The sequence below is a fragment of the Crinia signifera genome, chromosome 19, assembly GCF_055691185.1.
Source record: "Crinia signifera chromosome 19, ASM5569118v1, whole genome shotgun sequence".
Lineage (NCBI taxonomy): Eukaryota > Metazoa > Chordata > Amphibia > Anura > Myobatrachidae > Crinia > Crinia signifera.
In genome coordinates, this window is record NC_139226.1 from 136,094,709 (window position 1) to 136,120,632 (window position 25,924).

At 52.3% G+C, this 25,924-nt stretch overlaps 1 protein-coding gene across 1 annotated transcript in view; it reads right to left on the reverse strand.

Annotated features, from left to right (window-relative positions):
• EXOSC10 (exosome component 10) overlaps positions 1-25,924 on the reverse strand; it is a 29,905-nt gene continuing 3,981 nt past the window's right edge. Inside the window, exons 4-25 of the mRNA XM_083163431.1 lie at positions 25,903-25,924; positions 25,656-25,821; positions 24,392-24,500; positions 24,195-24,270; positions 22,721-22,831; positions 22,500-22,643; positions 20,057-20,247; positions 19,822-19,978; positions 19,397-19,545; positions 19,267-19,317; positions 19,068-19,179; positions 18,830-18,877; positions 18,024-18,078; positions 16,013-16,107; positions 14,282-14,377; positions 14,127-14,201; positions 13,966-14,059; positions 13,817-13,890; positions 11,520-11,679; positions 10,833-10,894; positions 1,855-1,928; positions 1-134 (exon numbers count right to left, since the gene is read on the reverse strand). The exon at positions 25,903-25,924 is cut by the window's right edge and continues 12 nt beyond it. Of these exons, the coding sequence (XP_083019557.1) occupies positions 104-134; positions 1,855-1,928; positions 10,833-10,894; positions 11,520-11,679; positions 13,817-13,890; positions 13,966-14,059; positions 14,127-14,201; positions 14,282-14,377; positions 16,013-16,107; positions 18,024-18,078; positions 18,830-18,877; positions 19,068-19,179; positions 19,267-19,317; positions 19,397-19,545; positions 19,822-19,978; positions 20,057-20,247; positions 22,500-22,643; positions 22,721-22,831; positions 24,195-24,270; positions 24,392-24,500; positions 25,656-25,821; positions 25,903-25,924 (2,152 nt within the window). The 3' untranslated portion in view covers positions 1-103. The remainder of the gene's footprint in view (positions 135-1,854; positions 1,929-10,832; positions 10,895-11,519; positions 11,680-13,816; positions 13,891-13,965; positions 14,060-14,126; positions 14,202-14,281; positions 14,378-16,012; positions 16,108-18,023; positions 18,079-18,829; positions 18,878-19,067; positions 19,180-19,266; positions 19,318-19,396; positions 19,546-19,821; positions 19,979-20,056; positions 20,248-22,499; positions 22,644-22,720; positions 22,832-24,194; positions 24,271-24,391; positions 24,501-25,655; positions 25,822-25,902) is intronic.

The window sequence follows — 25,924 nt, forward strand, 5'->3', positions numbered from 1 at the left end:
TGTTCTTTAGTAATTAAAACATTTAATCATAAAAAGACAACATCGCAATATACGCCTGGTCCCATTGTACAGGTGGCGTTCCTAATCCATTGTGTAGGCGGCGTTATCTCTTCGGCCAGCTGTGTTTGAAGCCCCTGGAGATAAAGCAAATCTGTGTGAATGTAATTATTATTATTATTATTATTAACAGTTTCTTATATAGCGCAGCATATTCAGTTGCGCTTTACAAAGGGCTATATATATATATATAGAGGCTGTGGGTAAGGGATGGCCATCCCTAGCTGTGGGACACTTCGTGGCTACTAAAAGGTGACATTGATGAAACGTTGGATTTGTTTCAGGCTGTGACCATTCTATTGCTGGCTGGCTTGCTGGGACATTTAGTTCCACAAGAGTCAGAGCAAACGGTTGCTTGGGTCACCTTGCTTCTGCATTCCAAATGTCCCAATACAGTTCTGTGTTCTGCCTCCAGGATGCCTTTTGGGATTTCTACCACAGAAAACGGTACTTATGTATTATCTGGGCTCCCATGTTAAATGCACCCCATTTTTTCATACCCCTACTATCCAACTACGCATGGAGTTGATTTTATATAGTGTGGCGAGCGCAGCGAGCCACCGTGCCCGAAGCGTGGCGAGCGCAGAGAGCCCCGCGAGGGGACGCGGTCTTATAAGAAAAATGGGAGCCCAGATATTACATAAGTACCCAGAAAACTGTTATTGAACTTGGAATGCACATAGCAGAGGTCTTCGTTTTCTGTTTCAGTGATAGACAGTAGGGGGCGCTGTGCTTTTAGGAACATGGATAATAATTGGGCCCCTACCAGACACAATGAGAAATAAGGCTCTAGGTGCCGATTCGTTACAATCACTAATTCACCATAATCTCTTCCTATTTACAGACTGAGCCATTTCTACAGACCTTAAGTTGGCTATAGTGCCGTTTCCCTACAAGTACAGATAGGATACACTAGTACAGCTCATATCATTTTCCTTTCTTTACTCTGTCCATTACAATGCATTTATTGTTCATGGTCAGTTACACAGAAAAGAAATTGGACAGTCCTGCTGCCCCCATTCCCCTCCTCACATCATGTCACTCATCTCCTGATATACTCTGTGCTGCTGGGGACCCTGCTCCTCCCACTATATAACTCTCAGTCTGTGGCTTCCTGCTGCCTCCATTCCCCTCCTCACATCATGTCACATGCAGCCCTGTCCTCACTGACACATCACTCATCTCCTGATATACTCTGTGCTGCTGGGGACCCTGCTCCTCCCACTATATAACTCTCAGTCTGTGGCTTCCTGCTGCCTCCATTCCCCTCCTCACATCATGTCACATGCAGCCCTGTCCTCACTGACACATCACTCATCTCCTGATATACTCTGTGCTGCTGGGGACCCTGCTCCTCCCACTATATAACTCTCAGTCTGTGGCTTCCTGCTGCCTCCATTCCCCTCCTCACATCATGTCACATGCAGCCCTGTCCTCACTGACACATCACTCATCTCCTGATATACTCTGTGCTGCTGGGGACCCTGCTCCTCCCACTATATAACTCTCAGTCTGTGGCTTCCTGCTGCCTCCATTCCCCTCCTCACATCATGTCACTGCCCCTGTCACATGCAGCCCTGTCCTCACTGACACATCACTCATCTCCTGATATACTCTGTGCTACCTCCATTCCCCTCCTGACAACCGGCAGCCACAGGAGACCACAAGTTGCTCCGAAGACAGTCTCCTACGGCTCTGTTGAGGTCTCTCAGCCTATAGAGGTGGTTAGCAGTATGATATGATGGAATCTGGCCTTGGACTTCCCGCTACTACTGGATAACACAGGAAAGGACGTACCTGTCTGATTTTCCTGACATGAAGGACATGCTCTTGTTACCCAGGGTCTGCTGAGCTTTCTGCGATGAGGTTTTCTGTATGAAGGAAAATGGGAAAGATAACAAGTTACAAACTATATACATATACACAAGCACACACACACAAACAAAAAGACACAAGAAAGAAATAGAAACACAACTAAAAAAAAAACCACACGAACACACACTACATATTCACAAACACCACAAGATAATTATTTCCAGCACACATACAAAGTCAGCATTAAGGGTGAAAGTGAAATGTGGGTACACATCTTGCAGGAGCACCCTAATAATCTCCATCCTAGCTCCGCAGAAGCCACAAATACAGATCACTGATCACCGAGAAATGTTGTTCTAATGCCACATGATATGTACAGTGCTGTGCACAACTGTAGAATGGTTTATGTCTTGGTCCATAGGAAGTGGCTACCACCCAATGCATGACCACACATAAGTAGTGCTCCATTCTGGGTGGTGGTGGGACAAGAGGATCCAGGTGCCCGTGTAGGAAGTGGCTACCACCCAGCTGCTTGACCACACATAAGAAGTGCTCAGTTCTGGGTGGTGGTGATACAAGCTGGGAGTAGAGGATCCAGGTGCCCGTGTAGGAAGCGGCTACCACCCAGCTGCATGACCACACATAAGTAGTGCTCCCTTCTGGGTGGTGGTGGGACAAGCTGGGAGTAGAGAATCCAGGTGCCCGTGTAGGAAGAGACTACCACCCAGATGCATGACCACACATAAGTAGTGCTCCGTTCTGGGTGGTGGTGGTACAAGCTGGGAGAAGACGATCCAGGTGCCCATGTAGTAAGCGGCTACCACCTATAAGTAGTGCTCCATTCTGGGTGGTGGTGGCACAAGCTGGTAAAAAAAGAGGATCCAGGTGCCCATGTAGAAAACTGGTGCTGGCAGCGAGTTACCAGCCAGTGAGAGAGGAACCAATAACAGGAATCCCTGTACCCTTGCTGGGGTGACGTGAGCCTGCTCAGGGTAACCAGGAAGAGCAACCCCCCCCCATGCAAATCCAGACATACTGGTGGAGTGAGGACCTAGGGTCACGCAATATAAATAAAACTTAGAAAAGCCCCCTAAATATTCTGCTCAGTCTCACTGTTGGGAACGAAACGCGTCAGTTAGAGCTAAATACGGCCGTTCCAGCACGGCACAGACCGTTCCGTATAGCTGCTTCCAAGTGTTGGAGACTAAAGAGCTGGGCCGGTAACCGATAGCAAACGGAAAGGAATAAGTATATCGTAACAATGAGCAAGTTCAGTATTAAAGGTCATTTGTATTTTATATTGTTAATAAACCAAGGAATTTGGAGTGGCTTAAGCATCATCTATAACCACAGGGACAGAGAATAGTGGTAAATGGCATATATTCCAGCTGGGGTGAGGTCCAGATTGCAGTCCTGCAAGGCTCAATATTGGGACCCACCTTGTTTAATATATTCATTACATTGTGTGTAGAATTGCAATTTTCGCAGACTAAAATGAGTAAGAAAATTAACTCAGGAGAGGGTGTAGATACCCTACAACGGGACTTAATTAAACTGGAAAGGTGGAAAATGCAGTTTGAAGTTGATAAATGTAAAGTGATTCCTTATGGGAACAAAAATGAACAAGCTACTTATAGGCTGAATGGAGTTATTATAGGGAACTCTGCTGTAGAGAAGGACTTGGGGGTCATCATAGATGATTATTTGGGTAATAGTGCACACTGCTCAAGTGCAGCAGAAAAAGCAAACCGGACACTGGCATTATAAGGGGTATGGATTCAAGGGATGCCAATGTGATAGTGCCTCTTTACAAGGCATTGGTGAGACCACACTTGGAGTACTGTGTTCAGTTCTGGGCACCGCACCTTAGGAAGGACATAAATGAATTGGACCAGGTACAGAGAAGGACGACTAAGCTAGTAACAGGTCTGGAATCACTAGAATACAAAGATAGGATAACAAGGCTGAATATGTTATCACTGGAGAAATGGAGGCTGAGAGGTGATATGATAGTACTAGGTGATTCATCGCGCCCTCCGGGCGCTCTTCACACCGTCGTGAGGGGCTTTGCCCCATTAGAAGTAGGAATATATGTGAGTGTGAAATATAGTGTAATTTGCTGAATAATGTGCTTAAAGTGCATTTGAGAGCATAAATGTTTTTTAATGAAAGTGCATATAAGGTACGGATGTGTGTGTGTGTGTGTGTGTGTAGTTGTGAGTATAGGAGGCACGGAGGGGTGTGTGAGTAGTTGTGAGTAATGGAGGCATGGATGGGTGTGTGTGTATTTTTGAGGCATGGATGGATGGGGGTGTGTGTATTTGTTTGTATTAGAGGCATTGCTGGGTGTGTGTGTGTATAGTTGTGAGTATTGGAGACATGGATGGGTGTGTGTATTGGAGGCATGGATGTGTGTGTGTAGTTGTGAGTATTGGAGGCATAAGTGAGTGTGTGGCTAAACGCACACTAAATAGTGTGCAATGAAATGTTTAAGGGAGCAGAGCTGTGTTAGAAAAGGCGTTGGTGGTGTAGTGGTATGGGGTGGTGGGTGGTACTTACATATGGTGTTGGAGAGTGAAGTTTGGTGGCAGCAGGTTGTGGAGAGTGTAAATAGATGTGGGGATGTGTTAGGTGCAGTAGTGCGAGGTGCATGTGTATTGCAGATGTGAGTGTAAAATGTGAGGTTTAGTGAGTGGTGTAGGGTGCTGGAGTTAATAGAGATATAGGGTACGTAGTGTGAAGGCTGTGTTATGTAGGTGGGAGTATTAGAGGCATAGATGTGTGTGTGTGTATGTAGTTGGTAGTTTTGGAGGCATGTATGGTTATGTGTGTGTGTGTAGTTGGGAGTATTGGAGCCATGAATGGGTGTGTGTAGTTGGGAGTATTGGAGGCATTGATGGGTGGGTGTGTGGGTGAGTGAGTTGGTAGTATTGGAGACATGTATGGGAATGGGTGTGTGTGTGTGTTTAGTTGTGAGTATTGGAGGCATGAATGGGTGTGTGTGTAGTTGTGAGTATTGGAGGCATTGATGGGTGTGTGTAGTTGTGAGTATTGGAGGCATGAATGGGTGGGTGTGTAGTTGTGAGTATTGGAGGCATTGATGTGGGTGTGTGGGTGTGTAGTTGTGAGTGTGTTGGAGAGTGAAGATTGGTGGCAGCACGGCGTAGAGAGTGTAAATAGATGTGGGGATGTGTAGTGGTATGGGGTGCTGGGTGGTACTTACATATGGTGTTGGAGAGTGAAGATTGGTGGCAGCACGGGGTGGAGAGTGTAAATAGATGTGGGGATGTGTTAGTTGAAGTAGTGCGAGGTGCATGTGTATTGATATGTGTGTGTTTGTGTGTGTAGTTGTGAGTATTGTAGGCATGGATATGTGTGTGTGTAGAAACCCACACAATATTGTGTGAGCTGAAATGTTGAAGGGGGGAGAGATGTGTTAGAAGAGGCGTTGTTGGTTTAGTGGTATGGGGTGGTGTGTATTACTTACATATGGTGGTGGAGAGTGATGTTTGGTGGCAGCAGGTCCAGGAGAGTGTAAATAGATGTGGGTATGTGTGAGGTGCATGTATATTGCAGATGTGAGTGTAAAATGTGAGTTTGTGTGTTTTGTGAGTGGTGTAGGGTGCGAATAGAGATACAGTTGTGAGTATTGGAGGCATGGATGGGTGTGTGTGTGTGTGTATTTTTGAGGCTTGGAGGGATGGATGGGTGTGTGTGTGTGTATTTTTGAGGCTTGGAGGGATGGATGGGTGTGTGTTTGTGTGTGTATTTGTTAGTATTGGAGGCATGGCTGGGTGTGTGTGTGTAGTTGTGAGTATTGGAGGCATGGATGGGTGTGTGTATTGGAGGTATGGATGTGTGTGTGTAGTTGTGAGTATTGGAGAGATATATAGATAGATAGATATATATATATATAGATATATATATATATATATATATATATATATATATATATATATATATATATATATGTGTGTGTGTGTGTGTGTGTGTGTGTGTGTGGCTAAACACACACAATATAGTGTGCAATGAAATGTTTAAGGGAGGAAAGGTGTGTTAGAAGAGGCGTTGGTGTAGTGGTATGGGGTGGTGGGTGGTACTTACATATGGTGTTGGATTGTGTAGTTTGGTGGCAGCAGGTTGTGGAGAGTGTAAATAGATGTGGGGATGTGTTAGGTGAAGTAGTGTGAGGTGCATGCGTATTGCAGATGTGAGTGTAAAATGTGAGGTAGTGTGTTTTGTGAGTGGTGTAGGTTGCTGGAGTTAATAGAGACATAGGATAAGTAGTGTGAAGCCCGTGTCATGTAGTTGGGAGTATTGGAGGCATCAATGGGGGTGTGTGTGTGTGTGTGTGTGTGTGTGTGTGGGTGAGTGAGTTGGTAGTATTGGAGACATGTATGGGAATGGGTGTGTGTGTGTGTGTGTGTGTAGTTGTGAGTATTGGAGGCATGAATGGGTGTGTGTGTAGTTGTGAGTATTGGAGGCACGGATGTGTGTGTGTGTAGTTGTGAGTATTGGAGGTACGGATGTGTGTGTGTGTAGTTGTGAGTATTGGAGGTACGGATGTGTGTGTGTGTAGTTGTGAGTATTGAAGGCACGGATGGGTGTGTGTGTAGTTGTGAGTATAGGAGGCATGGAGGGGTGTGTGTGTAGTTGTGAGTATTGAAGGCACGGATGGGTGTGTGAGTAGTTGTGAGTATTGGAGGTACGGATGTGTGTATGTGTGTAGTTGTGAGTATTGGAGGCATGAATGGGTGTGTGTGTAGTTGTGAGTATTGGAGGCATGAATGGGTGTGTGTGTAGTTGTGAGTATTGGAGGCATGGATGGGTGTGTGTGCGTGTGTGTGTGTGTATTTTTGAGTATTGGAGGTACGGGTGTGTGTGTGTGTGTAGTTTTGAGTATTGTTGGCACGGATGGGTGTGTGTATAGTTGTGAATATAGGAGGCATGAAGGGGTGTGTGAGTATTGGAGGCATAAGTGTGTGTGTGTGGCTAAACGCACACAATATAGTGTGCGATGAAATGTTTAAGGGAGGTTGTGTTAGAAAAGGCGTTGGTGGTGTAGTGGTATGGGGTGCTGGGTGCCATAAGCCTACCCAAGTAGTACATGGTTAGTGAGAGTGCAGCGTGATCAGGTTATGGAGGGTGGGGCTGGCCGGCACCCCATAGATAGAGAGGCGTTGGTAGTGTACGCCTGCTAAAGTAGTAAATGCAGCACGGTAATGTTTAAGGGGTAGCTGCTGTTTTACTACTTTAGCACACATATTATGGCACCCACTACCCCATGGTGGTGTAGTGGTATGGGGTGGATGGCATAGTACTTACAGTCTTGTGCAGTGGTGGTCAGCAGCAGTCCGTGGGTCCGGGAGAGTGATGCTCTACGTCATCTATGGGCGGCTTGCGGTGTAATTAAGGTGGCAGTGGCGGGCGCACAGCAATATAGTGTGCGGCTCTGTAGATCCTGGTGGGTGTGGGGAGAGGGGTCTTCCTCTGGAGCATGGCAGTGTACGGGCAGCGGCTGGCGCATGGCAATGTCTTGATTTGCCAGGTATGTGGAGACGGCAGTGGGTGGGCAGGGGCGGGTCTTGTGGCGTGCGCACGGCAATGAGCTGTGTGTCTGTGACAGATGCGGGCGGGTGTGGGGGGACGGCTCCTCCGATGGAGCGAAGGCACTGGTTGGCTGGCTGGGTAAAGAAGGTGCCAGCGGCGGGCGCACGGCAATGCTGTGCGTCTGTGAGTGATGCTGGCGGGTGTGGGGGACGGGATCTGCGACAGTGAGGGCAGGGGGAGGGGGGGCAGCTAGTATCAGGGCGTGTAGTGCTGGAAGGGGTGGTGAGGACGGGCCGAGGGAGATGCAGGCTTAGTGGTGAAGGGGGTGCGGGTGTGGGCGTGCTGTGCTTCGGTGGGGCGGGGGGTATGGCGGTGTTTGTGCTGAGAGGGGGAGTGGGGCTTGCTGAGGGGGTGGAAGTGTTGTTTGGGGGGCGGTTATGTGCTGGAGCTGGGTGAGGGCTGTGTATAAGGCCCCCGTTGCTGTGCTGTTACAGTGTCCTCCTTATGTGCTGCAGCTGGTGCTGCTCCCTCCTCTCCCTGGCAGCAGTGAGAGCGCAGGTTAGGGTGGGCAGCACATGGCAGCCTTCGTGCTGCTGCTGTTGGCGGGGACCGGCGCTGTGCGGAGAGGAGAGCAGGTCTCTCCCACCTGCGCCCCCGTGCTGCTGCTGCTGCTGGCGGGGACCGGCGCTGTGCGGAGAGGAGAGCAGGTCTCTCCCACCTGCGCCCCCGTGCTGCTGCTGGCGGGGACCGGCGCTGTGCGGAGAGCAGGTCTCTCCCACCTGCGCCCCCGTGCTGCTGCTGGCGGGGACCCGCGCTGTGCGGAAAGCAGGTCTCTCTCACCTGCGCCCCCGTGCTGCTGCTGCTGGCAGGGACCGGCGCTGTGCGGAGAGCAGGTCTCTCCCACCTGCGCCCCCGTGCTGCTGGCCACCTGCACCCTGCTGACATCTTTCACCCTCCAGCTGCCTCTCTCCCCCCTTGCTCCGGGCGCAGGAGTCCGCACTCCGCCCAGATCCCGCCCCCTTTCCCCCGCTCGTTAGCAACTACATCTGTTATGAGAGTGAGGGGGGGGCGCGGTGTGTAGCGGGGGGGGGGGGGGGGGGGTGGCAGTGTATGGTCGGGGGGAGCACGGTGTGTAGCCTTGGGGCTGCCCGTGTATGGGCGGCCATAGGGGGGGTGTTGGGCTTGGAGGGGGTGGGTAGTGTTGGAGGTTGTGTGCCGGCCGGATGATGTGTGTGTGTGTGTGTGTGTGTGTGTGTGTGTGTGTGTGTGTGTGTGTGTGTGTGGGGGGGGGCGCGGTGTGTAGCCGTGGGGCGGGGTTGGTGGCCGAGGAGGGGGCGGATTGTGTGTGAGCTGGTGTGGAGAACTGAGACCAAGGGGGGTGGTGTGTAGAACGGAAGTGGCCAGGTTTTGCAGTGTGGCTGACGGTGGACGGGCCTGTCAATCACCCGTGTAACCCCGCCCACCGTTTGCTACACTGCTTTGACTGACGGATCTGGCTAAATATATAAGAGATGTTCACATACAGGATTGGGAATCCTATGGAACTGGGAGATGATTGGTCAGGAACAGGCCTGAGGACACGCGGGAATGTACTGAGGCTCGAGGAAAATAAATTCTGTACTGAATTAAGAAGAGGATTCTTCACCATTAGAGCAGTAACATTCTGGAACTCATTGCCGGTGGGGTGGTTACAGCAACTACTGTTAATGAATTTACATCAAACTGGATACATTATTGGCCACTCAGGTAATCCTATAGATATGACTTACTCAAGTCTACCAGCACTACCAGTCCCAGCATTATCGGTCGCACCACAGTTCTAGTCCAGTGTAAGCACTACCAGTCCCAGCATTATCGGTCGCACCACAGTTCTAGTCCAGTGTAAGCACTACCAGTCCCAGCATTATCGGTCGCACCACAGTTCTAGTCCAGTGTAAGCACTACCAGTCCCAGCATTATCGGTCGCACCACAGTTCTAGTCCAGTGTAAGCACTACCAGTCCCAGCATTATCGGTCGCACCACAGTTCTAGTCCAGTGTAAGCACTACCAGTCCCAGCATTATCGGTCGCACCACAGTTCTAGTCCAGTGTAAGCACTACCAGTCCCAGCATTATCGGTCGCACCACAGTTCTAGTCCGGTGTAAGCACTACCAGTCCCAGCATTATCGGTCGCACCACAGTTCTAGTCCGGTGTAACACTACCAGTCCCAGCATTATCGGTCGCACCACAGTTCTAGTCCGGTGTAAGCACTACCAGTCCCAGCATTATCGGTCGCACCACAGTTCTAGTCCGGTGTAAGCACTACCAGTCCCAGCATTATCGGTCGCACCACAGTTCTAGTCCAGTGTAAGCACTACCAGTCCCAGCATTATCGGTCGCACCACAGTTCTAGTCCAGTGTAAGCACTACCAGTCCCAGCATTATCGGTCGCACCACAGTTCTAGTCCGGTGTAAGCACTACCAGTCCCAGCATTATCGGTCGCACCACAGTTCTAGTCCGGTGTAACACTACCAGTCCCAGCATTATCGGTCGCACCACAGTTCTAGTCCGGTGTAAGCACTACCAGTCCCAGCATTATCGGTCGCACCACAGTTCTAGTCCGGTGTAAGCACTACCAGTCCCAGCATTATCGGTCGCACCACAGTTCTAGTCCGGTGTAAGCACTACCAGTCCCAGCATTATCGGTCGCACCACAGTTCTAGTCCGGTGTAACACTACCAGTCCCAGCATTATCGGTCGCACCACAGTTCTAGTCCGGTGTAAGCACTACCAGTCCCAGCATTATCGGTCACACCACAGTTCTAGTCCGGTGTAAGCACTACCAGTCCCAGCGTTATCGGTCACACCACAGTTCTAGTCCAGTGTAAGCACTACCAGTCCCAGCATTATCGGTCGCACCACAGGTCTAGTCCGGTGTAAGCACTACCAGTCCCAGCATTATCGGTCGCACCACAGGTCTAGTCCGGTGTAAGCACTACCAGTCCCAGCATTATCGGTCACACCACAGTTCTAGTCCGGTGTAAGCACTACCAGTCCCAGCGTTATCGGTCACACCACAGTTCTAGTCCAGTGTAAGCACTACCAGTCCCAGCATTATCGGTCGCACCACAGTTCTAGTCCGGTGTAAGCACTACCAGTCCCAGCATTATTGGTCGCACCACAGTTCTAGTCCGGTGTAAGCACTACCAGTCCCAGCATTATCGGTCGCACCACAGTTCTAGTCCGGTGCAAGCACTACCAGTCCCAGCATTATCGGTCGCACCACAGTCCTAGTCCGGTGTAAGCACTACTTTAGCCTCAGTCCAGTCCTGCCCTGGCTGGGACCTAGCGGTATCGTGTAGGGAGGAGCCATCATGTAACCCTCTCCCAGTGATCACAAGCCATGACGGCTGACACATAGCACTCACCTTTCCCTGTGGCGTTTGCTTATTGGGGTCGAACTCAGACGCGCTCTTCACATTGCTGGCTCCTACAAGATACAAGGTTAGATCTGTTCTCTCCAATCAGAAAACTGAACACACCATGCCCCGCCCACTTATTGCACTGCTAGGTGTGTATGGGGTGGCACCAGAGGGCCTACGAAACGTCCAGGAATATACTCAGCAATATGTAGGAGGAGATGTGGCCATCATACTGAGAGCTGCATAGAAGGTACAATAGTAACTAGGCTGACTGCCTGCTCTGCGGGTGGCCTCATAACCTTTCTGTACCCATTCCTATCACATATAGGGACTCATCCAGCTCTGAATCAGGCCCCTTCATTTACTAGTTAAGATTTATTTTTATTTATTATCCACAATGTAGGTCCGGGGCCTACAGGAGGGGCTAGGCGCTGCGGCCCGGGGACTACAGGAGGGGCTAGGCGCTGCGGCCCGGGGCCTACAGGAGGGGCTAGGCGCTGCGGCCCGAGGCCTACAGGAGGGGCTAGGCGCTGCGGCCCGGGGCCTACAGGAGGGGCTAGGCGCTGAGGCACCAGTGTCTCGGGCAAGTCCATGGTGCGCGGCACCAGGATATTTGGCCTAATCGAGCAGAGGTGTAGGAGGACACATTATATACTGTACAGCATAGACTGTGGAGACCTGCATCATACACACCTGCAAACACCTTGAAGTCAGATTTGCTGTAATCACGGGGGGTGAACGGGGCAGGAGCGGCTGGCTCCGCCATCTCCTCTCTCACCCGTTTTTTGTCCGACTTCCAAGTCTCTGTGCCCGGCTCACTGGTCACGTGTTCTCGCTTTCTGCTAGCATCCTCCTGCTGGAGAGTCAGGGATTGATGTGAACTGCTGTACCAGCCATATGCACAATGGAGCGGGACACAGACTATGCTAACAGATCCCAGAGCGATGATCTGATCAGCGCTGGAATTAGCATAGTGAGCGGTCCCATAACATGCGATCATCTGCAGGAGCCTTGTCTGGTATTAATCGGGTGACGCTCCTGCAAACATTACTAGTGTTCACTTTAGGTTTTTTTTAGGGCAGGGTGCTGACCACCAGAAAGTGCACATTTTATATTAGAAATTTACACAAAAAAGTTGCACACTGCACTAGGATTACGCCTATTAAACATGGTCATTTTCTGCTATGCCTATTACATATTCTGTTGTAATGACAATTGCACATTATGGCACACACTGTTATGCCTCTTACACATTATACCACGCAACAAGATACCCATTAGACATGATGGCACACACCTAAAGTTCTCAGCAGCATGTCAGTGCGGTGGGGGCCAGCGTAATGGTGCACAGTGCCACACACAAAAAGGGCAGGCTGCATTTGAGGTATTAAAAAACGGGCAGGGTGCGGCACCCTGCAAAAGAGGCTTAGAGGGAACACTACACTGCTATATAATCATCATCCAGCCGGCCAGGATCGGTGACCGTATACCCGGCAGTTCTTACCACTGCTATATAATCATCCAGCCGGCCAGGATCGGTGACCGTATACCCGGCAGTTATTACCACCACACTGCTATATAATGATCAGCCGGCTGGCCAGGATCGGTGACCGTATACCCGGCAGTTATTACCACTGCTATATAATCATCACCCAGCCAGGATCGCTGACCGTATACCCGGCAGTTATTACCACTGCTATATAATCATCCAGCCGGCCAGGATTGCTGACCGTATACCCGACAGTTATTACCACCACACTACACTGCTATATAATCATCAGCCAGCTGGCCAGTATCAGTGACCGTATACCCGGCAGTTATTACCACTGCTATATAATCATCCAGCCGGCCAGGATCAGTGACCGTATACCCGGCAGTTATTACCACCACACTACACTGCTATATAATCATCACCCAGCCAGGATCGCTGACCGTATACCCGGCAGTTATTACCACTGCTATATAATCATCCAGCCGGCCAGGATTGCTGACCGTATACCCGGCAGTTATTACCACCACACTACACTGCTATATAATCATCAGCCAGCTGGCCAGTATCAGTGACCGTATACCCGGCAGTTATTACCACCACACTACACTGCTATATAATCATCAGCCAGCTGGCCAGTATCAGTGACCGTATACCCGGCAGTTATTACCACCACACTACACTGCTATATAATCATCAGCTGGCTGGCCAGTATCAGTGACCGTATACCCGGCAGTTATTACCACCACACTACACTGCTATATAATCATCACCCAGCCAGCCAGGATCGGTGACCGTATACCTGGCAGTTATTACCACCACACTACACTGCTATATAATCATCAGCCAGCTGGCCAGGATCAGTGACCGTATACCCGGCAGTTATTACCACCACACTACACTGCTATATAATCATCAGCCAGCTGGCCAGTATCAGTGACCGTATACCCGGCAGTTATTACCACCACACTACACTGCTATATAATCATCAGCTGGCTGGCCAGTATCAGTGACCGTATACCCGGCAGTTATTACCACCACACTACACTGCTATATAATCATCACCCAGCCAGGATCGCTGACCGTATACCCGGCAGTTATTACCACTGCTATATAATCATCCAGCCGGCCAGGATCAGTGACTGTATACCCGGCAGTTATTACCACCACACTACACTGCTATATAATCATCAGCCGGCTGGCCAGTATCAGTGACCGTATACCCGGCAGTTATTACCACCTTGAGGATCTACGTGAATAGCTCATGAAGTGTAATCCTTCAGGTCCAATGATACACTCCGGAGTCTTCCCCTGAACGCTCAGCCGCATATTACTTGGGATGCAACTATACCACAGTAGGAAAAGCTCAGCCATAGTGGGGGGGGGGGGGGGATCTCTGCCCACACAGCGTGATGTTTTCCTCGGGAACGTGACCACTACTCATGCTCACTGGGTTAGTTTCGCTGGTCACTATGGATCGCCAGGGGCCAGCCTCACTTACCGCTGCCTGCTCGCGCACAGATGGCAGATTAGCAACATTCATCTTGAATTCCTGTTTAGCTTTCTCCCGAGCAGCTGTAACACAGAAGATGGAGATGAGGAGCCGCACGTGATACAGTCATTATCCTGCCAATCCGCTCCCATCCCTACCTTTCGCAGCGATCTTCTTCTGTCTGGCCTCCTGCTTGGCCTTGGCTTCCCGCTCTTGCTGGGCTATGCTGACGAGTTTCCAGCGGTGACTGATCTAGAAGACAGAAGAGGCTCAGTCCTGCAACCGGACACAGGGAATCCCCTCAATAGGAGATACACACCTCAAACATCTTTGTGTTGGGATCTGACTTTGCTGCCTGAGACGCATGAGCACCTCGTATACCAGATGGCAGGAACTATGGAGGAAAAAGAAGTTACCGTGATTTAGGTCACCAAGATGGGCAAATGGCCAATTGTTCATGTCTAGGCCCCCTACCATCCGGAACGGGTTGTCAAAGGACTCCAATATGGTTCTTGCCTTCTGCTGGGACAAAGCGATGCCATTTATCTCACCCCCTTCATCATCAGAGTCCTAAGAGAATAATAAAGGATTGTACAAATGAGCCATCAATCTCTGCAACCCGCTTACGGGAGAGGCCGCGCGCGCCCACAGCTGCCACCAAGGGAGAGGCCAGGCACGCCCCCAGCTGCCGCCAAGGGAAAGGCCAGGCGCGCCCCCAGCTGCCGCCTACGGGAGAGGCCACGCGCGCCCACAGCTGCCACCAAGGGAAAGGCCAGGCGCGCCACCAGCTGCCGCCTACGGGAGAGGCCACCAGCTGCCGCCTACGGGAGAGGCCAGGCGCGCCCACAGCTGCCGCCAAGGGAAAGGCCAGGCGCACCACCAGCTGCCGCCTACGGGAGAGGCCACCAGCTGCCGCCTACGGGAGAGGCCAGGCGCGCCCACAGCTGCCGCCTACGGGAGAGGCCAGGCGCGCCCACAGCTGCCGCCAAGGGAAAGGCCAGGCGCGCCACCAGCTGCCGCCTACGGGAGAGGCCACCAGCTGCCGCCTACGGGAGAGGCCAGGCGCGCCCACAGCTGCCGCCTACGGGAGAGGCCAGGCGCGCCCACAGCTGCCGCCTACGGGAGAGGCCAGGCGCGCCCACAGCTGCCGCCTACGGGAGAGGCCAGGCGCGCCCACAGCTGCCGCCTACGGGAGAGGCCAGGCGCGCACACAGCTGCCGCCTACGGGAGAGGCCAGGCGCGCACACAGCTGCCGCCTACGGGAGAGGCCAGGCGCGCACACAGCTGCCGCCTACGGGAGAGGCCAGGCGCGCACACAGCTGCCGCCTACGGGAGAGGCCAGGCGCGCACACAGCTGCCGCCTACGGGAGAGGCCAGGCGCGCACACAGCTGCCGCCTACGGGAGAGGCCAGGCGCGCACACAGCTGCCGCCTACGGGAGAGGCCAGGCGCGCCCACAGCTGCCGCCTACGGGAGAGGCCAGGCGCGCACACAGCTGCCGCCTACGGGAGAGGCCAGGCGCGCACACAGCTGCCGCCTACGGGAGAGGCCAGGCGCACACACAGCTGCCGCCTACGGGAGAGGCCAGGCGCACACACAGCTGCCGCCTGCGGGAGAGGCCAGGGGCGCCCACAGCTGCCGCCTACGGGAGAGGCCAGGCGCGCACACAGCTGCCGCCTACGGGAGAGGCCAGGCGCGCACACAGCTGCCGCCTACGGGAGAGGCCAGGCGCGCACACAGCTGCCGCCTACGGGAGAGGCCAGGCGCGCACACAGCTGCCGCCTACGGGAGAGGCCAGGCGCGCCCACAGCTGCCGCCTACGGGAGAGGCCAGGCGCGCCCACAGCTGCCGCCTACGGGAGAGGCCAGGCGCGCCCACAGCTGCCGCCTACGGGAGAGGCCAGGCGCGCCCACAGCTGCCGCCTACGGGAGAGGCCAGGCGCGCCCACAGCTGCCGCCTACGGGAGAGGCCAGGCGCGCCCACAGCTGCCGCCTACGGGAGAGGCCAGGCGCGCCCACAGCTGCCGCCTACGGGAGAGGCCAGGCGCGCCCACAGCTGCCGCCTACGGGAGAGGCCAGGCGCGCCCACAGCTGCCGCCTACGGGAGAGGCCAGGCGCGCCCACAGCTGCCGCCTACGGGAGAGGCCACATAATGAGAGCATTTCCTGTGCACAATATGCAGAGTGAAGGCGGTCATGGATACTTACACTGAAAATGGTGATGCTGGCGCTGGCGAGCAGAGTGACAGGACTGCGCGGTGTGGAAGGAGCGGGGACCTCATCAACAACCAGGGTACCGGCAGCTGTTGCGACATTTGAGGAATTCAGTTACAATTAGGAGTCTTACAGGATACAAGCTAGTGCGCTTCTGAACCCCACAACCAACCTCCAAGTGATTATAAGATCTCACATCCCCTATATAAACTCTGATGGCAATGCTACAAAACACATCACATGTAACCATGATGGCAATGCTACAAAACACATCACATGTAACCATGGCAACACTAGAAATACATCACATAAGTAACCATGGCAACACTACAATAACGGCAACACTACAAAACACATCATATGTAACCATGGCAACACTACAATAACGGCAACGCTAGAAATACATCACATGTAACACAATAAAGGTTATATCTTATTTGTACATAAATGGGCTACATAGGAAAACGCTATGTATAATGCCACAAAAGGCATCCAATGGAAATAGCGCTTCCTGGCATCTGCATCCAAGGACGCAACATTCCATCATCTAGGAAACATCGGCCATGCGAGTGACAGTCAGGCTCGGGATAGCCGGTGTTCCCATGATGCATCGGGAGACAGACCCTGGAACCCTACAAATGGTGACACCACACCCATGGTTGGTTAAATACCCCACCAGGAAAGATGCAGCTTGGGGTCGCTGAGTGTGAACTTTCCGACGCAGACTTGCACAGATCTCTCATAGAGAACTGAATCAGGCTACCCAACCAAGGGATCCGGACAGGGGGTTGACATGGACCTTAAATTGAAACAATAAAAAGGCTGACAAAAAAATGAAGGACACCAGATGGCGCTGTCTACCAACACAAATTGGATATCAATTTGGCTTCCCAAGTCACTGACCCATACCCTCCAACATGACCCATCCCATTAGGTACAAAATGCTCTGTTCCTGGACTTCCCTGCCAGTGACAGTTACAGATGTGAGCCTACAGCACAGTCCAATATTCAAAGAGGGGGGGTCACATCAACTCTCTGTGATGTTTGGGATGGCAGCTGGTGTGGCTCCCCTTTTTGAATATTGGACTGTGCTGCAGGCTCACATCTGTAACTGCCACTGGCAGGGAAGTCCAGGAACAGAGCATTTTGTACCTAATGGAATGGGTCATGTTGGAGGGTATGCTTGACCTTTATATACTACCACATGTTCACACCAAGGTTTCTATATTGTATAGTGGACCAAAAACAGAAAATCACACGTCCGTCCACAAAAAGTGATTTCCAGCATTTGATGTTGGGGAGTGGAGGGGCACTCGAGTCTATTGTGGACTTACCATCATTTTCCATCTGGTACTGATCCAAGAGGGGGCAGTTCGGTCCCAACGGCCCTGGTGGGTTTTTAGCCTTATGTAACTTTTTGTATACTTCGTAACCTTTGTTATGTCATTTGGAATAAATCACTCTTTATGGATGGACATGGGACATCAGTTTTTGGTCCATTTGTGGAGGAACAATATAGAAACCTTTTTAGGCATATAGTGCCTCATACAGAGGCGATTAACTGTTTCAGAGGGATCTCTGATTGGCGCTGTTGTGCTCCACCGAGAAACTAGAGGGGGAGAAGAACGGTTACCCCAAAAAATAAACCATTTTAGAGGTCAGTATGTACACAAAGGAAGAGGGGGGAAGGTGTACCTACCTGTGATGTGAACATAGGGTATTATACAAAGGTCAGTGTGGCGATTTAGGAAGCCGACTTGGTATCCAAAGAAGCTTGTGACAACTCCATCTTGATATCAGGAAGCCCGACATTATTATAATGTACACAATTTGTAGACAGCGCCACCTGGTTGTCTGGAGTGTGGTAAACCCAGGAGTACACCTAAGTGCTGCAGTCTTAGGGGGTATTCCTAATATTGTTTATAGGTTTCTCTACAATAAGAAGGCACCATGGAAATGGGTAACATGAGGTTTCCACCTATATCCACCTATGAGGAGACATTACCTGCCCCGGCCGGAGAGCGCGTATCATGAGGCCCAAACAACAGGAGCTCCATTCTCTGTGGGTAAGAGGAGAGGAGGTTAGTCACCATGGCTGGCCGAAGGAGGACGAAGACAGGAGCTAAGCCACCGCTGATGAGGGGAGGAGAAGAGGTTAGCCACCACAGATTGGGGGGGCAGGAGTTTAGCCACCACTGATGGGGTGGGAGAAGGACAGGAGCTTAGCCAATGCTGATGGGAGAAGGGAGGGAGGGAGGAAGAGGGGAGGACAGGAGCTTAGCCACCACTGCTGATTGGGGTGGGGGGGAGAAGAGGACGAGGAGGAGCTTAGCCACTGCTGATGGCCAGGGGAGGAGGCAGAGCAGCTTAGTCACCACTGATGGCCAGTAAAGGAGGAGAGCTTAGCTACAGCTGATGGGGAGGAGGACAGGAACTTAGCCAATGCTGATGGGAGAAGGAGGGAGGAAGAGGGGAGGACAGGAGCTTAGCCACCACTGATGATTGGGGTGGGAGAAGATGACGAGGAGGAGCTTAGCCACTGCTGATGGCCAGGGGAGGAGGCGTAGCAGCTTCGCCACCACTGATGGCCAGTAAAGGAGGAGAGCTTAGCTACAGCTGATGGGGAGGAGGACAGGAGCTTAGCCGCCACTGATGGCCAGGGGAGAACAGGAGCATAGCCACCGCTGAATGGGAGGAGGGGGGGGGGGGGAGGAAGAGAGCTTAGCCACCACTGATGGTCAGGGAAGGACAGTAGGTTAGTGACCACTGATAACCAGGCCACAGAAAACCACATGGGGTGGGAAGGCATACCTCTGGGTTTGGCATGGGACCTTTCTTCTTCACAGAGCTTGTTTCTGTCTAGGGAAAGGACAAAGAAACCATTAGAGAGCAGACATCTAGTGCAGCCCGACTGCTTAAAGCATGGTGGCCATCAAGTCTTGTTGGTTATATAGCAAGTGGCAATTCCCTGCTACCCCTGGTGGCCTGGGCTGTGCCAGGTGCTGTTACACCCCCGTTTGGAAAGACATCCACAGCTTGTGACCCTTACCTTCAGCAGTGGTGTCTCCCGTGCTTGTTGGATGAGAAGGGTCAGCTCATTAATTTGTTGCCTCACAAGCGGAGGGATGGGATTACAGCAGGCAATTATCCCTGGCAGCTCCCTGAAATAAAAGAGACCAATGCATGGAGGAATGTGCCAAGCTTTCTATAAAGCTTTAATAATCCAATGTCAGACACGTGACAGATACCTGGGTAGTTCCTCGGAGAGCTTCAACAACATGTGATTGGGTAAGACATACCTGTAACGGCAAGGGATATAGTGAGGGGACAGGTAGTGACAAGTACCGGTTATACCTGACTACTGGGCATGGGGCTCACCCTGTGCTCTCATCCTCCTGCCTCGCCATCTTATCTCTCCAGGCAAAGAGCAGCCTGAACGCGGCCAACTGCTGGGTATTGAGATGTTTCTTCTGCTTCTGGTAGAGGTCCAGGTACAATTCCTCTGTGAAGATCGGTTTCACAAATTTCTATGAAAGAAAGAGCATTTACCTACAAAAGCATGGTCTTCACAGCGCAGTACCCCAACCGGAGCATGTGCCCGAGACGTTCCTCACACACAGCAAGACAACACCGGAACGGTCAGGATGCCAACCCCGGAACACCAACAGCCTGACCGATAAGTATGCGAGGAGTGGCCACCCAGGGGTGGGGGGACTTTGGGTCCTGTCAGGATTCCCTCCTTTGGGGTCGGTATCCTGACTGCCAGTCATCTGTATGTATCCCATGACGTGGCAGCTTCTCACCTTCAGACAGATCTCTTTGCTCCTTTGCCAGGCCAGTTGGAGGAGGTTCTGCTGCCCATTGGCAGAGTCTAAAAGCACCGTCCTCATCTTGTCATAGATATACAGTAGGTAGTGGGTATCTGTGCGGGCATATTGGATCATTTCTTCTGGCAAAGGGCTGGTAATGGGACACAGTCATTAGATTGTTACAGTCTCCTTATTGCGAAGCACAGAGCACATGGATGGCTAAACTCACCGAATCCTCCAATCGGCTAGCTGGAACTTCTTGTCTGACTCCACATGGCAGTACAGCCGGAGGAGATGGTCCAGAGAGTTCCTGTCCAGGCTGAGAAGACGAGCTGCTTGGTGAGTGTCAAACATGTTCACAATGTACAGGCCAAAGTCTTTCTGCAGCCACTCAATATCGGAGTCCGCTCCGTGCAGCACCTACGAGAGGATCCCATGGGGCAGACAGGAGTATGAGAGCGCACATCGGATACATCGTAACATGGAACGTTGCACAGAGAGATCAATACCAATACCTCCCAACAACGTAGTATGTAATCTGCCCGTGTCATCAGTACCGTGTATGGGAACAGAAGCAGCACACGCTGCCCGTGTCATCAGTACCGTGTATGGGAACAGAAGCAGCACACGCTGCCCGTGTCATCAGTACCGTGTATGGGTATAGAAGCAGCACACGCTGCCCGTGTCATCAGTACCGTGTATGGGTATAGAAGCAGCACACGCTGCCCGTGTCATCAGTACCGTGTATGGGTATAGAAGCAGCACACGCTGCCCGTGTCATCAGTACCGTGTATGGGAAAAGAAGCAGCACACGCTGCCCGTGTCATCAGTACCGTGTATGGGTATAGAAGCAGCACACGCTGCCCGTGTCATCAGTACCGTGTATGGGTATAGAAGCAGCACACGCTGCCCATGTCATCAGTACCGTGTATGGGTATAGAAGCAGCACACGCTCCCAGTGTCGTCAGTACCGTGTATGGGAACAGAAGCAGCACACGCTGCCCGTGTCATCAGTACCGTGTATGGGAACAGAAGCAGCACACGCTGCCCGTGTCGTCAGTACCGTGTATGGGTATAGAAGCAGCACACGCTGCCCGTGTCATCAGTACCGCGTATGGGTATAGAAGCAGCACACGCTGCCCGTGTCATCAGTACCGTGTATGGGTATAGAAGCAGCACACGCTGCCCGTGTCATCAGTACCGTGTATGGGAACAGAAGCAGCACACGCTGCCCGTGTCATCAGTACCGTGTATGGGAACAGAAGCAGCACACGCTGCCCGTGTCATCAGTACCGTGTATGGGAACAGAAGCAGCACACGCTGCCCGTGTCATCAGTACCGTGTATGGGAACAGAAGCAGCACACGCTGCCCGTGTCATCAGTACCGCGTATGGGTATAGAAGCAGCACACGCTGCCCGTGTCATCAGTACCGTGTATGGGTATAGAAGCAGCACACGCTCCCCGTGTCATCAGTACCGTGTATGGGTACAGAAGCAGCACACGCTGCCCGTGTCATCAGTACCATGTATGGGTACAGAAGCAGCACACGCTGCCCGTGTCATCAGTACCGTGTATGGGTATAGAAGCAGCACACGCTGCCCGTGTCATCAGTACCGCGTATGGGTATAGAAGCAGCACACGCTGCCCGTGTCATCAGTACCGTGTATGGGTATAGAAGCAGCACACGCTCCCCGTGTCATCAGTACCGTGTATGGGTACAGAAGCAGCACACGCTGCCCGTGTCATCAGTACCGTGTATGGGTATAGAAGCAGCACACGCTCCCCGTGTCATCAGTACCGTGTATGGGTACAGAAGCAGCACACGCTGCCCGTGTCATCAGTACCATGTATGGGTACAGAAGCAGCACACGCTGCCCGTGTCATCAGTACCGTGTATGGGTATAGAAGCAGCACACGCTGCCCGTGTCATCAGTACCGCGTATGGGTATAGAAGCAGCACACGCTGCCCGTGTCATCAGTACCGTGTATGGGTATAGAAGCAGCACACGCTCCCCGTGTCATCAGTACCGTGTATGGGTACAGAAGCAGCACACGCTGCCCGTGTCATCAGTACCATGTATGGGTACAGAAGCAGCACACGCTGCCCGTGTCATCAGTACCATGTATGGGTACAGAAGCAGCACACGCTGCCCGTGTCATCAGTACCATGTATGGGTACAGAAGCAGCACACGCTGCCCGTGTCATCAGTACCGTGTATGGGTACAGAAGCAGCAGACGCTGCCCGTGTCATCAGTACCGTGTATGGCAGGCATTCCCAACCACAGTCCTCAAGGCACACCAACAGTGCAGGTTTTGTAGATATCCAGGCTTGAGCACAGGGGACTTAATTAGTATCTGAGTGATTCTGATTAAACCATCTGTGCTGAAGCCTGGATATCACCAAAACCTGCACTGTTGGTTGGAGATGCCTGGTGTATGGGTATAGAAGCACCACACGCTGCCCGTGTCCTGGCAGGCAGAGTAGAGATCTTTCTGATGACAGAAGACTTAGCGTGTCGTGTGTGTGGTCATCACCAACAAGTTTGGAGACTTTGATCCTCCTAGTGTCGCTCATTAACTCCGTGGTGTCCAGCCTCAGACGCCTGTGCCCTTCCCCCATAATGGAAACCCAAGGCCTGTGGGTCACGGATTGAAATGTCTGTCTCTGACCTTGACAATAGCCGGATCCGTGAAGCTCTCATTGAGTATATACAGGTCACTGCGCAGCTCCAGCGCATCTATGATGTAATCATCCGAGCGGGTGGAGATCTGCATGAGGCAGGTGAGGCCCAGGAAGCTCCGGTAGGAATGATGCTAATGGAGGACAGGATAGGATATTATACAGACCAATATTAGAGGAAGACCACGAACAACGTTGGACTGCATCTTACCTCCAGATCAATAGCAAACTCTGAACACTGCAACAGCTTCTCGTTCAGCTGCACCACATCATCCAAGGTGGTAACGAGGTGACAGGGGACGTCACTCAGGGGAAGGAACGGCTGTTGGCACAGGACATGCACATATTAGAAATCACCATCACCAAACAGATCCAACAATGAAAGGATCGGAGACATACACACTGAGCGGCTTTCCCCCTGCCCGGTGCAATCTTGTGGTGTTGGCTGCCTATAGTAATACCGGATATATGGTGACAATCTGATTCTGGTCGCTAGTGGCTACATGATTAAGGCAAAGAGTAGGGGGAGAGGGGGCAACCTTGGCGAGTGCCATTTCTAATAGGAAGGGGATCAGAGATTAGGCCTTTATTATTATAATTTTATTTATAAGGCGCCACAAGTGTTTCCAGCGCCGTACAATGGAGCAGTATAGGGAGACCAAACTTGGCATAACATTGAATAAATAACAAAAGCAGAGTAAAAATAAAGAGCGCCACAGCTCAGTACACATTACAGCTTAAATATAAGTAGTGAGGACTCAATAACATACAACTAGTGGCTTGAGGCCAATGATGGAGATGAGTATGCGGACAAAGATGGTCACTGAGGGGGTTATTCTAGTCCATTCTTTCTAACAAAATCCTTCTTAGATGGACAAAACCATGTGCACTGTGGGTGGGGCAGATGTAACTTGTGCAGAGAGAATTAGATTTGGGTGGGGTTTTTCTTCAAAGTGAGATCTATATTGCAGTGTAAAATAAAGCAGTCAGTATTTTCCCTGCACAGACACAAAATAACTCACCCAAATCTAATTCTCTCTGCACATGTTACATCTGCCCCCCTGCAGTGCACATGGTTTTGTCCATCTAAGAAGGATTTTGTCAGAAAGAATGAACTAGAATAAACCCCTGAGTGTTGGAGTATAGGAGAGCTGTGAGTGACATGTGAAGAGAAGAGAGCTTTGACAACAGGAGGGAAGAGGGCCCTACTCGGAGGAGCTTACAATCTAGTAGGAAGGGGAGACAGACCGATTACATGAGGTGCAAGCAAGTGGGTGGTAGCTAGATAGCAGGATGTAAGCAGGCAGGGGGTCGGAGAACCAGCTAGTTCATGCAGTGGAAGGGTGCACTCGTTTGAAGCTTTGCAAGGTTGGGGAGAGTCTAATGGAGCGAGGGAGTGCGTTCCACTGAAGGGTTTGTTGTATGAAGAGCCATGCCACCAGCCTCCTCCACATCAAGAGCCGCCACTAGAGTTGGCCAGGATCTCTCCTGTGTGAGGTGTATGAGGTATTGTCTGCGGGACAAAGCATTGGGCAGATATCTTACCCAACTAGTGCCCAATTGTATTGCCCCCATTAGGACATTTGTGGTTGTACAGTGACCCTGTGGGGTGGATTACTAAGGAGCAGAAACAGTTCCCATGGTTACAGAATGGCCCTATGTGTAGCTCCCAGTCCCGCACTCACCTGCAGCTCTGGCTGTGCCATGGACGACTCCAGCGGAACAAAGTGATCCAGCTCATACTGATACGGGTGTGAGAACCTGCAACACAATGTCCCTGTCACATAGCTGTGTAACCAGAACAACATCTGACTGGTTGCTATTGGTTACTACATGGTCACTAGTTGTCCTGTATGTCCACCTGGGTAATACCGTAACTTACATGTCCTCCTCGCTTTGTCCCATCCTCTGCTGATGGATGAAATCGGCCAAGGCGGGCGGCACATCCAGCTCCTCAGAACGTGGTGGTCTGTCCCGTTTATTTCTGAGAGCTGAGACATTGTAACAGATCTTGGGTATCAGATCATGTTCCCCAGTAATGGGATGCAGGCTCAGATCCAACCCTCCCCCAATACCACGCGGGCTCACATCCACCGCCCCCCCCCCCCCCCCCAACACACGCGGGCTCACATATACCCCCCCCCCCCCCAACACACGCGGGCTCACATCCACTCCACCCCCCCCAACACACGCGGGCTCACATCCACCTCCTCCCCCCAACACACGCGGGCTCACATCCACCTCCTCCCCCCAACACACGCGGGCTCACATCCACCTCCTCCCCCCCAACACACGCGGACTCACATCCACCTCCTCCCCCCCAACACACGCGGACTCACATCCACCTCCTCCCCCCAACACACGCGGACTCAAATCCACCCCCCCCCCCCCCCAACACACGCGGACTCACATCCACCTCTTCCCCCAACACACGCGGACTCAAATCCACCCCCCCCCCAACACACGCGGACTCACATCCACCTCCTCCCCCCAACACACGTGGACTCAAATCCACCCCCCCCCACAACACACGCAGACTCAAATCCACCCCCCTCCCTCCCCCCAACACACGCGCTAACATCCACCTCCTCCCCCCAACACACGCGGACTCACATCCACCTCCTCCCCCCAACACACGCGGACTCACATCCACCTCCTCCCCCCAACACACGCGGACTCAAATCCACCCCCCCCCCCCCAACACACGCGGACTCACATCCACCTCCTCCCCCCAACACACGTGGACTCAAATCCACCCCCCCCCCAACACACGCAGACTCAAATCCACCCCCCTCCCCCCCCCCCCAACACACGCGCTAACATCCACCTCCTCCCCCCAACACACGCGGGCTCACATCCACCTCCTCCCCCCAACACACGCGGGCTCACATCCACCCCCCCCAACACACGCGGGCTCACATCCACCCCCCCCAACACACGCGGGCTCACATCCACCCCCCCCTAACACACGTGGGCTCACATCCACCCCCCCCAACACACGCGGGCCTCCCCCAAACACACATTCACACCCACTTCCCCCAAACACATTCACACCCACTTCCCCTGAACACACGCGCTCACATCCACCACCTCCCCCAAACACAAGCGCTCACATCCACCTCCCCCTCCCCGATTACTCCTCTCACCTTCAGGCAGCGGTTTCTGCGCATTAGGCTTTACAAATATCTTTGGAACAAAAGGGGTGTTGGAGTTATCGATCTTCTCTTTGAACTTCAGCTGTGGTCTTGGGATGTTCTTGGCATGAAGCAGGCGGAAGGTCTCGGCTTTGCCTTTTTTGCTGTAGTCGCTGCCCTACAGACAAAGCACAGGAAGGATAACCGCACCACTCGGCATCTGTAATGTAGCAGCAACAACTACAACACTGGTCCTCACCTTGCGGTTCCAGCTGGACACA